The sequence below is a fragment of the Malaclemys terrapin genome, chromosome 7 (assembly GCF_027887155.1).
Source record: "Malaclemys terrapin pileata isolate rMalTer1 chromosome 7, rMalTer1.hap1, whole genome shotgun sequence".
Classification (NCBI taxonomy): Eukaryota; Metazoa; Chordata; order Testudines; family Emydidae; genus Malaclemys; species Malaclemys terrapin.
This window is the reverse complement of record NC_071511.1, coordinates 127569941-127583159: the sequence shown is the minus strand read 5'-3', so window position 1 is coordinate 127583159 and position 13219 is coordinate 127569941. Positions and strand designations below refer to the sequence as shown.

The following is a 13219-nucleotide window of genomic DNA, read 5'->3' as shown; positions in this document are numbered from 1 at the left end:
GGGGAAGAGTCAACATGGTTTATGTAAAGGGAACTCATGCCCCACCAATCTACTAGAATTATTTGAGGGGGTCAACAAGCATGTGGACAAGGGGGATCCAGTGGATACAGTGTACTTAGATTTTCAGAAAGCCTTTGACAAGGTCCCTTACCAAAGGATCTTAGGCAAAGTAAGCTGTCATTGGATAAAAGGGAAGGACCTCTCCTGGATGGGTAATTGGTTAAAAGATAGGAAACAAGGGGTAGGAATAAATGGTCAGTTTTCAGAATGGAGAGGGGTAAATAGTGGTGTACCCCAGGGGTCTGTACTGGGCCCAGTCTTTAACATTCATAAATGATCTGGAAAAAGGGGTAAACAGTGAGGTGGCAAAATTTGCAGATGATACAAAACTACTCCAGATAGTTAAGTCCCAGGCAGACTGCGAAGAGCTACAAAGGGATCTCTCAAAACTGGGTGACTGGGCAACAAAATGGCAGATGAAATTCAGTGATGATAAATGCAAAGTAATGCACATTGGAAAATATAATCCCAACTATACATATAAAATGATGGGGTCTAAATTAGCTGTTACCGCTCAAGAAAGAGATCTTGGAGTCATTGTGGACAGTTCTCTGAAAACATCCACTCAATGTGCAGTGGCAGCCAAAAAAGCAAACAGAATGTTGGGAATCATTAAGAAAGGGAGAGATAATAAGACAGAAAATATCATATTGCCTTTATATAATTCCATGGTACGCCCACATCTTGAATACTGTGTGCAGATGTGGTTGCCCCATCTCAAAAAAGATATATTGGAATTTGGAAAAGGTTCAGAAAAGGGCAACAAAAATGATGAAGGGTCTGGAACGGCTTCCTTGTGAGGAGAGATTAATGAGACTGGGACTTTTCAGCTTGGAAAAGAGACGACTAAGGGGGGATATGACAGAGGTCTATAAAATCGTGACTGATGTGGAGAAAGTAAACAAGGAAGTGTTATTTATTCCTTCTCATTACACAAGAACTAGGGGCCACCAAATGAAATGAATAGACTGAATGATAAAAGTGAGGGGCAAACACTGCAAGGGATTTCTCTCCATGTCCCTGTCCATCTCCCTCTTTGCCCCTAAGAATACAAAAGAACAAACCGCTGGACTATGGTCTGAAGATTTTGGTCAGTAATACTGCCTGAAGGATGTGGTAAGGAATTTACCTGGAATCAAATCTAGTTTGTTACGTTAGGAAGTGCTTGTCTTTCTTTTTCTTACAGCCATTGCTGACTTTTATGCCTCATGACTTGTACTCAGTTTTACTTAAGATCTTATCTTCCTTTGTTGTTAATCTGGTTTTATTGTTTAATCCAATCCAGTGTGTTTAAATTACATTGTCTGGGTAACTCCATTTAGGGTGGCAAGTTGTGTATACATTTTGGGGAGGAATCCGGGACTGGGGATGTGTTGTGGGAACCCAGGTTACAGGGCAAGAGATGAGACGGGTCTGGAGAACTCTCCCGTATGTCACAATAGTTACAGTGACTTCCCAAAAATATCACAGTACAATGCTCACTGCTCAACACACGCACACAACTGTCATTAAAATATACAAATCGATATTTTTGTATGTATATTCATAATGTGTTTTATAACAAACTAGTCACAGACTCAAGTATCAGAGGGGTAGCCGTGTTAGTCTGAATCTGTAAAAAGTCACAGAGGGTCCTGTGGCACCTTTAACTTCTGTTAGTCTTAAAGGTGCCACAGGACCCTCTGTGACTAGTCACAGACTGTGCATTGCAGTGTGGTTTTGGGGGCATGGTTTCCGATGTGAGCATTGAGGGTGATGGTATTGCTGACGAGGAAGTGACAGCACTAGAGAGGCCGTTAGTGTGTTGGTGGCAGGAAGGTAATGCTTGGAGACTGGCAGTGTGCTGGGTGTGAATGGAATCTATAATCTAGAACCGCCTTGGTTTTGGTATTAGGCGTGTGAGGAAATACACTTGAACAACCTGAACTCTAATTTAACGACTGTTGTGTGGGGATGAGCATCTTCCATGGGCTTAGACTTCTGAGTCATGAACTATCAAGAGACTAATTCATGCACATACCTTGTTGCCACCTTAACTATGGAGCTCCTAAAGTGCCTCCATAATCCTCCTAGATCTGATGTCCTGGAAGAATGCTCAAGGCCTTGGTCTTGGGTTGGCTTTCTCCTCCTCCTGTGTTCGGAGCTGGGGATGCAACAGACACTTATAATAATTGCTCGGTTGGTTCTTTCCATGTAAGGATACATGAATCCAGTTCAGCAGCAGCCAGTGCAGTGACGGTGTCTGCCATCACGTGAGTTGGGAGGAGTGTCTGTTGCTCATCAACCGCTGTCACAACATCAGGCTTACATGGTTTCTTCCTTTGTTTCCTACAGGTTCATGAAGGTGGCTGGCCGCACCGTGGATGCTGTTACCTGGCAACAGTAGGTATTCACCATTCCTTTTACTTTCCACAACTAGCAGCTCTGCAGCAATGCGATGTTGTTGTTTAGGGCAGAGTTAACATCTTGTCTAGGGTCACACGGTCACTGTGAAAGGGACAGACCCCTGGAAACCACCTCCTCAGCCACTGGACTGTGCTTAAATGGCGGGAAAGGCCATCCCCCGGTAGCTCAATAGGACACACGCCCTGGCAGGGATGCATTAGCCTTTGCTATTCCCAGAGGCGAAGCGAGCGCCCTCCGTACCCTTCGACCGGACGGGGCCCCGCAAAGAAGGGGGCCCCTAAAAGTGGCAAAATAAATACTGCATTCCAGTTTCTGCATTGTAAGGAGACCCGTCCAGACATATGTTCGGAGGGGGCCACCATTCGGAGGGGGCCATGTTCTTTGTTGCTACGGCCCTGGCTATTCCCCTGGGATGGGCGTGTAAGTATCTACCTGGGGAACAGAGATTTAATAATGGGTTCTCCAGTCTAGCAGAGACAGGTCTAAAGAGCCAGTGGCGGGATAAATTAATGCTGGAAATATGGCGTACATTTTTAACAATGAATATAATTATCCATTGGGACAACTTAGCAAGGGCTGTGATGGAGCTCCAGCACTGGCACTGCCTTTCTAAAGGATCTGGGCTAGGAATTACGTCGGGGCCGTTCTCTGGCTTGTGCTAGACAGGAGGTCAGACTAGGTGATCACAGTGACCCTTCCGGCCTTGGAATCTCTGAATAACTAGTCACCCCTCCCAGGCTACCAAATTGCAGAAAGTGGAAAAAACTCTCCCCCAAGCTTCCTTTGTTGCCTGGGTTCCTGATACCTACTAAGGTAGGCAGACAGCATCCGGGTTTGGCAAGGCTGCACGGGACAGGTGAGAAGGAAGCTGCATGTGGTGCGCCACTGGACAATTTGAAAGCCCTTCTGTGTATCCTGCTTCTCTTTGCACCTCTGGCTGTTGCCTCTCACAGGCTGGTGGCCTGGATCTAAACCCACCGGAGCCAGAGGGAGAAAGACCCAGTCCAATGATAAATACATTACTGCCCCAGGAGTAATGTATACCTGGATTCTCTGCCACCCTACATAGGTGCCCAGGGGGAATCCACCTATAGGAATAACCTACAAACCACTGCACAGCACTGTAACTAGGATACAGGGCTGGAGAATAGATTCCCACAGAAATCTTTTATGTCAGCTCCCAGATTCCAGTCCAGGATGGGCTTGTCAGCAAGAGGTTAATGCTTGATTTCTCACCTGACTCCCCAAATTACAAAATGAAAGTGTTAGTAGCGCCATTGGCAGAGAGGCTTGGAGCATGTTCGAGTGTCATGGGTAAGGCGAAGATTTTGTCAGGGATATTTTTAGTAAAGTCATGGACGGGTCACGGGCAATAAAGAAAAATTCCCGGAAGTCCATGACGTGTCCCTGACGTTTACTGAAAATATCCCTGACAAATCAGGGAGCCCAACTGCCTGCAGAGGTTGGGCAGCTGCGGGGGCCGCTCCAAGTTCTGGGTGTCCCTGTCCCCCTCCTGCCTGTGGGGCTTGGAGCTCTGGGGTACCCCCGCCACCTGTGGAGACCAGGAGCTTTGCAGGATCCCCGGCGCCCACAGCAGCTCAGAGCTCGGGAACCGCCCCCTCCGTCGGCTGGGAGATGCAGGGCAGGTGGCGTGGAGCCCCCGAGCAAAGGGCAGTCCCCTCCCTGCTCCCCCCCAAGCACGGGCCGAACAGCCCCAGTGCCTCCCCCTGCCCCCTCCCCCCACACACACACACAGCACTGGGCAGCCCCAACCACCACAAGTCCTGACCGCCCTAACCCCAGCACGCTGCTTCCCTGAGGAGGAGCAACATGCCGGGGCTGGGGTCAAGGGGGAAGGGCAAGCACTTAGCAGGGCTTCGGGGAGGAGCGTGAGTGGGGCCATGCAGGGCTGGTTGGGTCGGCACAGCCTTCCCCAGCCTATGGGACGCGCCGCCCATGCCCCTAATCCTGCTAGAGAGTCAGGAACCTACCTATGAGCCCCACGCACTCCCCTGACAACGAGGGGCACGTTACAAACCAGGGGCTGCAATCCAAACCCTGACTAGCGGCACTGAGCACCACAGGGTGTTGGCTTTTTTGGTGTAAATTATTCCATGTCCTCTCCCCTTCCCCGTGAGCCTCAGCTTTCCAGGTTCGTCTTTGATTGCTTGCACGGGCACATTGCACTGCAGGTGTGCACCTCGTGCACCGGGGTCGGAGAGCGTTCCCTCTGCGGGGCCCAGCGGGGTGGTCCGAGGGCCCTCTGTCGCCACCCTGGTGTGAGAGGGCAGAACAACCCTGCCCCCTCTCAGCTCCTTCTTGCTGCCACTGATGGTTGTCAGAGCACTGCCAGGCTGCTTGTGACAAATGTGTTCCCCACTCCTGTGTGTATATCACCTGTTGCTGTTAGACATTAGCCAGTTCTCAGTGCTAGGTTTGCATTTTAGGCCTTTTTTGACCACTTTTTATCTTTCGGTACCGGGATCGGTACCAGAACAATGCCCAGCTCTCCGGGGTTACGTCCCGCTGGCCTTGTGCTAAGCCTGTGCCAGTTGGCGCCCCACACCTGGCCTGCTTACGCCACTTGGGAAAATCCCACATTAGGGACAAATGTCCCGTTTGTAAAGGGATCAAGCCCCCCTCAAAGGCAACACAGAGGCTCACGTGCTTACTTATGGAGGCAGCACTTTGCCCTCCATCAGAGTCATCACTTGGGGGAAGCACCCACAGGACGTCCGTTTCAGTGTGGAGATGTCCTCTGTCCCAGTCACTGGTACTGAAGAAAAGGCTCAGGCCTTCCTCAGGTTCAGTACCGGAGCCAAGTAGAGGCAGAGACTCTGCGAAACATTCAGGGGAGGGGCTCTCCCTGGAGCACTCCTCGCCTAGCGAGAGGAGATTGCTGCCTCTGGAACCTGTGGCAGGTCTGTCGGGCCGTCCCCTGAAAGATCTCTGCAGCGCCCTCCCAACCACTCTGGAGACATGCGCAGCCGCAAGGAACCTGCTTAGCCTCTTGGTACCAGTTCACAGGCAGTACTAGAAGGTTTACAACCAGCACCGATGCCTGCACCTACCTCGCTGCGTCAAGAGCCTACAGTATTGTTACCTCCCAAGCTTCCACAAAAGCTGGAGCAGTCAAGGGGCAAACCTCCAAGGGTGTCGCCAGTACTGCCACCCCTCTCAGTCTCAGCGGGCTCTGCCCCTCCATCGTCAGACTCTTCTTCTGCTGACTTGGAGGTGAGGTCATCCGTATCCCATTCGGGTTGGGGAACATCCCGCCCCTCAGTCCTGGGCACCGTGGGCCAGGCAGCAACCGCAGCACTGGCCTCCTTCTAAGTGACAATGGACCAGATGAGGATGGGTCCAGGCCTGTACCAGTGGCAGGTCTGGACACCTTGGGACATCACCTCTCCAGCTAGGACCTCCCCTCGACCCTCTTGTTCACTATCTTCAAGAGCACTTGGGGGCATCGGCACCCAGGGTCTCCAGCTCCAGTTCCCCATACCAAGATCAGTACCAACCAGCCGGAAGTCTCTCAGGCAGCTTCTTCACCACAAGACATTGGTTAGCCCCCACCTCAAAGTCTGTGGCATCCTCGTCTCACAGGGGAGCTGGAACAATGTTTATAGTGAGGCTGCTGAGAGCCATTGAACCAAACTGTAAACCCTGGATATACTGTCATGGAAACCATTTCGGGGGGGGGGGGGTGTGTGCAGCAGCCCGCCCCAACCCGGACTTCTAGTTCCAGCGCCTCTGTCGTCTCATCACCAGATGAGGTGTTGAGCCAGCGAGTGATTTAGAGTGACCAGACAGCAAGTGTGAAAAATCGGGACAGGGAGTGGAGGTAATAGGATCCTGTATAAGAAAAAGACCCCAAAATCGGGACTGTCCCTATAAAATCGAGACATCTGGTCACCCTAGAGTGATTCCCTGCTGCCAGAGGACCACAGGGGCTCATCCAGAACTACTGAGAAGTATGGCCTTGGTGCTTGACATCCAGGCAGAGGAGGGGCGTGGATGCTCCCACAAGCTGGTGGACGTTCTGGTATCGACAGCCCCTGCCAGGGTAGCTCTGCCAACCAACGAAGCCATCATGGAGCCGGCTGAGGCGTTTTGGCAGACGCCTTCCTTCTGGCCTCCCACGGCAAAGCGAACTGAGAGGAGGTGCTACATCCCCTTGAAGGGGCATGACCATTTCTGCTCTCCTCAGGTTCCCTGAATGGCAGCTGCCAATGAGCGGGACAGACGAGGACAACAGGCATCGATGCCAAAAGATCTGTTGGATCTGTTTGGTCACAAACTGTATTCGTCAGGAAGTCTGCAACTCAAGATTGCAAACCAAGAGTCACCCTGAGTCCTGGGGAAAACAAAGTCTAAAGAGACGCTACCAGAGGACTGTAGACAGGAGTTTGCAGGAATGGTGGAAGGAGGTAAGCTGGTCACCAGGACTGCTGTCCAGGACAGTTTAGATAGTGCAGACTTGGCTGCTCGAACCGTGGCATCAGCTACTACAATGAGAAGGTGTTTGTGGATGCAGTCATCTGGGCTACCGCCAGAAGTCCAGCAGACCATCCAGGACCTCCCTTTCAAAGATCCCTTGTTGTTTTCAGAAAAAACGGATGGTCGGCTCCATAGCCTAAAAGATTCCAGGGCAACACTAAAATCCCTTGAAATCTATAGTCCCGCAATGAAAGGGAAACAATTTCATCTACAGCAGCTGTACAGGCGCAAAGTTTTTGCTCCCCGATCCCAAGATCTGCCAAAGAGAAAGGGCTGGGGTTCTAGGGAGTGTCCTCCACTGCTCATCCCATCCAGCGGCCTTGTCCAAACAGCCATTTTGATTGGCTGATTGAGGGCAGTGCACCAGTTACCACAGTTCCGTCAGTTCCCCACTTTTCATTTACCAATTCCTTATCCCACTTCCTAAGTGCTTGGATGTTAAGCACAGCGGAACTGGAAAATGCTCTCCCGTTCATTTCTCCCCACCCCCTTCCCTCTTCAGGAACCACTCTCGAGAGATTGTCCTTCAACCCGAGGTGTCGTCTCTTCTTCAGGCAGGGGCCGTAGAGGAAGTCCTGTTGTACCTCAAGGGGAAAGGCTATTCCCATAACTTCTTCATTCCCAAGGCAAAAGGGGTCTGTGACCGGGGTCCCAGGGGGCCACACTGAAATTACTCAATTAGGGTAAACTGCTAAGAATGGGGCAGACAATCCCCAAAGCTGGTGGATACTCCAATACATAGATTAGCGCAAACAGCTTCTATAATACCTCACTGGTTACCCAAAAGCCAACAACACAGTTCCCTTAAAGCAACCCAGCCTCAGACCTCCACCCAGATGCTCAAGTCCAATGTGATGAGGATTACTGAAAATCTTACTCATCATGTAAATTCTACCAATCCCAAAGGATCAGACACGTTACCTCCCAGGTTAATGAATATTTCAGATCTTACCCAAATACACACTTACAGCCAATCCTTATTAACTAAACTAAAATGTATTAAAAAAGAAAAGAGGGAGTATTGGTTAAAAGATCAGTCTACATACAGACATGAGTGCAGTTCTGAGATCAGATTCATCGGGGAGATGGGGAGCTTCGTAGTTGCAAAGAGCTCTTTCAGAATTACTCCGTAGGTTACAGTCCAATGTTCATATTCAGGGGGATCCAAATTAGAACTGGAGATCTCGGTCTTATGCCTTAAGCTTCCCCTGCATGAAGCATCCAGCAGATCTGAGATTAAAAGATTCTTGGGACCTGATCCTTTTTTACAGTTTTGTAGCAGCCCCTTGACCATACAGTCCTGGGTGAACACCGGGCTTCTGATAGAACCTTCTGTTTCCCAAACATCACTGGTAATCAACCACATGGAATAACATAAGGTAATTTATCCATTAAGTAGCTCATATACAGCTTTAAAGAGACATATAGACAGTGACACTATTTCACCCAAGATTCATCTAAATGTTAATATTCCCTTTTGATCTCTGAATCAATAGCTATAGTAATAGACAGGAACCATCTGTTTACATGGGGAACATCTAACAAGATTTAGGTAAACACATACAATTAGTATCACCTCTAATTCTCTAACCATACTGGTTTGCATTTCAAAGTTCTAGCCTATCTAGCATGGAATGGCTCTAATCACCATTTACACACTTTTCTAACATGTCTCTAAAGGTTGAATTTGGGTCATTTATCCTGCAGGATGCTTAACCCTGTCTGGCCATGCATCACAGGGGCCTCAGGCCTATTTGAGATCTAAGAGTTGAACAAATTCCCAAAGAAAATAAAATTCCACCTGGTTGCTCTAACTTCAATTATCCCCTCCCTGGAACAGGGGGACAGGTATGCTGCCCTCGACTTAAAGGACACTTACTTCCATGTGGCAATACGCCACAATCCCTGGAGGTTTCTCAGATTCGTGGTGGATGGGTGGGTACCGTTATCAGTTCCCGGTGCTTCCATTCAATCTGTCATCTGCTGCTCGGGTATTCACAAAGTGCTTGACCGTGATGGCAGTGCACCTAGGAGAATGAGGAGTCCATATGTTCCCGCACCTGGACGACTGGCTGCTCAGAGGCCAGTCTGAGGCGCAAGTGTTATCCAGAGCATCCCCAATCCTGTCCAGCTTGACCTGCTAGGATTCCTAGTGACTAGAGACAGATCAGTGCAGAGAATAGAGTTGATGGGACAGTCTTAGACTGCACGAAGGCCAAGGCCTTTCTACCGCAATCCAGGTCTGAAACGTTACGGGACCTAGTGCTGTGGCTGAGAGCATACCCTCTCCCCACAGCATGCAAGTGCCTCAGTCGCTTGGGTCTCCTGGCAGCGTGTGCCTCGGTAGTTCAGCACACCAGGCTGCATCTCAGAAAGCTGTAGGCAAGGCAAGCATCTGTGTATGCCCTGAGTCGTCATCAGCTGGGCAAAGTGGTCCGAGTGCCAATGTTAGTTTTGTCATCTCTGGATTGTTGAATGGACCTTCTAAAAGTTTGCATGGGGGACCCCGTGTCCCCCTACTGCCAACCCTCACTCTAGTCATAGACAAATCCTCCCTGGCTTGGGACGCTCACATGGGGTCCCTCTAATCTCAAGATCTAAAGACTCATATAAATGTCAGGGAGTTAAGAGTGGTGCGTCTGCCCTGCTCGGCCTTCCTCCCCCACATAGTAGGGAGAAATGTATTAATTCTAACAGATAATTGGGTGGCCATGTTTTACATAAACAGCCAGGGAGGAGCACAAGCCACCAAACTATACCAGGAGGCAATTCACCTCTGGGACTTTTGCATAATATAACCCAGGGGTCGGCAACCTTTCAGAAGTGCTGTGCCGAGTCTTCATTTATTCACTCAAATTTAAGGTTTCGTGTGCCGGTAATATGTTTTAACATTTTTAGAAGGTCTCTTTCTAGAAGTCTATAATATATAACTAAACTATTGTCGTATGTAAAGTAAATAAGGTTTTTAAAATGTTTAAGAAGCTTCATTTAAAATTAAATTAAAATGCAGAGCCCCCCGGACCGGTGGCCTGGACCTGGGCAGTGTGAGTGCCACTGAAAATCAGCTCGTGTGCCATAGGTTGCCTACTCCTGATATAGCCAATCAGTTCATTTTATCATTAATTTATTGTGTGTTGTGTGATGTTATAATTAACTCATCCACTATGTCACATGTAATCATTGTATGGTAAATAGAGTGAAGTTGTAGGGTTATAGAAGGATAAGACTGATAAGTAGCATTCGGTATCTAAGTAGGGCTGAAATGCAAGGCCTACAGGCTGCGGGCCTGTCAGATATCAGCTTAGCCATACTAGGCCATAGGCTTGAGAAATGCTGGACATAAGTAAGTGACCAAAGAATGACCCTGTGCCACAAGATTATGGGAAAAGATGCACCAAGGGGGTATTGCAAAATAAATTAATGGTAAGAGTAATATTGACTACACAATACCAGGTAGTCACATTTTTCTAACACATGCCCTAATCGCAGGGTGCACTATTTGTGTAAATGCTAATGAGAACAAAAGGAACTACAAACAACCTATGAAAAATGGGGTACCCCAATATTCTTGGAGGACACAATACAAATAAGGAAAAAGAGGAGGACACTTTCACACACATGTGCAGGGTCTGAGGTATAGTGAGAATCACATTAGAAAAGAGGGCGCCCCGACTGGGTAAAATGAGTTCTTTATGAGAAAACTCCGGCAGGAACCATCCCCCTACTGATAATCAATTGGCAAGGCATCCGTCAGATCCTAAGAATATCATTAAGGATGTGAGTGTGGTGGGATCCCCGGGGGTGCACCCTGGAACTGGGGTACCGCTGTGCCTCCTTAAGTCTCCAGCCTGGGCTGTCTCTCACAATGCTTTGCTAGTGACAAGCAGCAAACCCCTCCAGGTGCTGTTATCACTCAGCACAACAGCATGTGGAGCCCCTCAGCCAGCTAGATTGCATGAATGCTCCCAGAGCCTCTCAAGAATCACACAGAGAAAGGCACCAGCCAATTCCCCTCAGCTCCCCAGCCTTACGTGCCGTCCTGCCCGGTCAGAAGCCTGGCCAGTGTACGTTTATTACCCGTCCATCCCTCCCTTGATGTGGAGAGGACATGCGCCAGCCTTTGTAACCTGAGCTGAGATTTCCCAAGCACGTCAGCCAAACGCACCCTTTTAGGTAAAGTCTGAAACAGGTTTATGAACTGCAAAAAGAGTGTGGCGGTGTGTGCACACCCCGTCCCCGGTCGAGGTGGATAGTGGGTGTGTGGACACCATGGTTACTGTCTACCCGACTGTCTTGGACCTCACCACACTGAGGTCCAAGGGTCAGAGTGAAAGCAGCGGCCCTTGAGTCCGGGGCAGCGCGGCCTAGCGGCTAGAGTCAGTACCGCGGCCCTTGCCTTCAGGCTCGTATTGAGCAGGGGTGACCTGCATTCAGCTGGGGGGGCTGTTCCCAGGATTACACCGTGAGCAGATTGCCTTTATTTAGTCTGGGAATTTGCTTCCTCTGATAAGTCCTGATCAGTGGAAAGTCGCCTGGATCAGGGCCTGTTAGCGGAAACAAACTCCCAGGCTAAATAAATGCAAATTCATCTTGGATCAGTAGGGGAGGGCTCCCTCTCCCAGTCCCTGGGAACTCTGGGGGTAGGGTCCGTGGCCGGTGTCCTGCTGCCCTGGTGCTGCCTGGCGGTGTGCGGCATACAGCGCCGCAAGAGAAACAGCAGGCGTGAGCAAGAAGTTCTTTGTTGAATTGTTTCCAGCTATGTAATGTAAGGGCCACATGTCTATGGGGCCTCGGCCTGGCTTTGAATTCCAAGTCTGCAGTGTGGACTCGTCACCAGTTGTGGGGACTGGCAGTGGATTGTGTCTGTGGATAATGATCAGAATGGCATCTCTCCCCTCTTTGTTCCAACAAACAAACAAACAAACAAACAAACAAACAAGCTCTTTGTAACCAAGAAGAAAATTATTAGCAGGTGACAGTTTATTTTAATGCTGATGAAACTAAATTGGTGTCTAGCTTAAAATATGAACATTGCTTTTCCAAATCCTGACGATCCTCATGGGATATTGGTTATAATTTGTCAAAGCTGTTAGTCCTTTGAAAATGCTCTGCTTGCTCCACCCAGGGAGCTCCTGCCTGGCAGATTGGCTGGGCGTAAACTCCGCTTTCCCCTCACTCTTCAAGTATCTCTGATGAAAATATGACCTGGTTTGGATTTCTATACGCAGATTTGCCAGACGTTCCAGATCTTCTTGAGCTGACGGATATAATTCACTGTGTCCCTCTCTCCCCTTCCATAATGAAGTATTATTGTCTCAGTGTGTTAGCGGCTCAGACGTGCATGGAGAGGTTCTATTCGAATTGGGTGTGGCGGGTAGGACTTGCTCTTTTTCCTTTTGATATATAATTTTGTTTGTTGTGCTTGGTTACCAGTCAATGTTTGTCATCAGCTAGACCCCTCAGGGGTTGCACCTGGAGAGCAGAGGAGTCTAGAAGGTATTTCCAGTCATTCAGGCTACCGTCCTCTGGACTTCGATGCCCACTTGGCGTCTTTGCCCAGACTGAAAACGTATTGCCCGATTAAAGAAAGGGGCAGGCCCTGGTCTTGCCCACTTACCCATGAGCCCTGTTGGTTTGCCCCGTTGGCTTTGGAGTCTTGGGGGTCAGCTGTGCGCATGGTTCCTAGCAGCTGCTTCTGGGGTGTGTGTGACTCAGGCACAGTGTGAAAACGTTCCCTTCAAACAAAGGGATCCCTGGCATTCGCACACAGAGGGAACGCTTCCGGCTTCAGAGTGTGCGTGTGCGTGTGGGTGTGTGCAGGTTTAGTTAGGGCGGGGGGGAGGGATCGGGGCAGGTGCCATGGGCATGTTGGGGGGGCTTTGGGTAGGGGGCATGTCAGGGGGTTGGTTTGAGCGTGTCAGGAGTGTGTGTCAGGGTGGGGGCCTTTGTTGGGGGGTTCAGTTGGGGTGAGGGCATGTGTCAGGGGCAGCGTTAATTTGGTGGGCATGTGTTTTAGGGGGCAAGGCTTGGTTTGAGTGGGGGACGTGTAGGGCGGGGTTCGGTTTGGGTGGGGGGTGTCGGGGGCTGGGTTTGATTTGGGTGGGGGGGTGTTGGTGGGGTTTGGTTTGGGTGGGGGGCATGTAGGGCGGGGTTCGGTTTGGGTGGGGGGCATGTCGGGGGCTGGGTTTGATTTGGGTGGGGGGGCGTGTGTTGGTGGGGTTTGGTTTGGGTGGGGGGGCGTGTGTCGGGAGCAGGG

The 13219-nt window shown here is 49.9% G+C and overlaps 1 protein-coding gene across 5 annotated transcripts in view; it reads left to right on the top strand.

Moving 5' to 3' along the window:
* HPSE2 (heparanase 2 (inactive)) overlaps positions 1–13219 on the top strand; it is a 279034-nt gene that overhangs the window by 200660 nt on the left and 65155 nt on the right. For all 5 annotated transcript variants that reach the window (XM_054034870.1, XM_054034869.1, XM_054034871.1 and 2 more), the window contains one exon: positions 2395–2442. In XM_054034870.1, coding sequence (XP_053890845.1) covers positions 2395–2442 — 48 coding nt within the window. The remainder of the gene's footprint in view (positions 1–2394; positions 2443–13219) is intronic.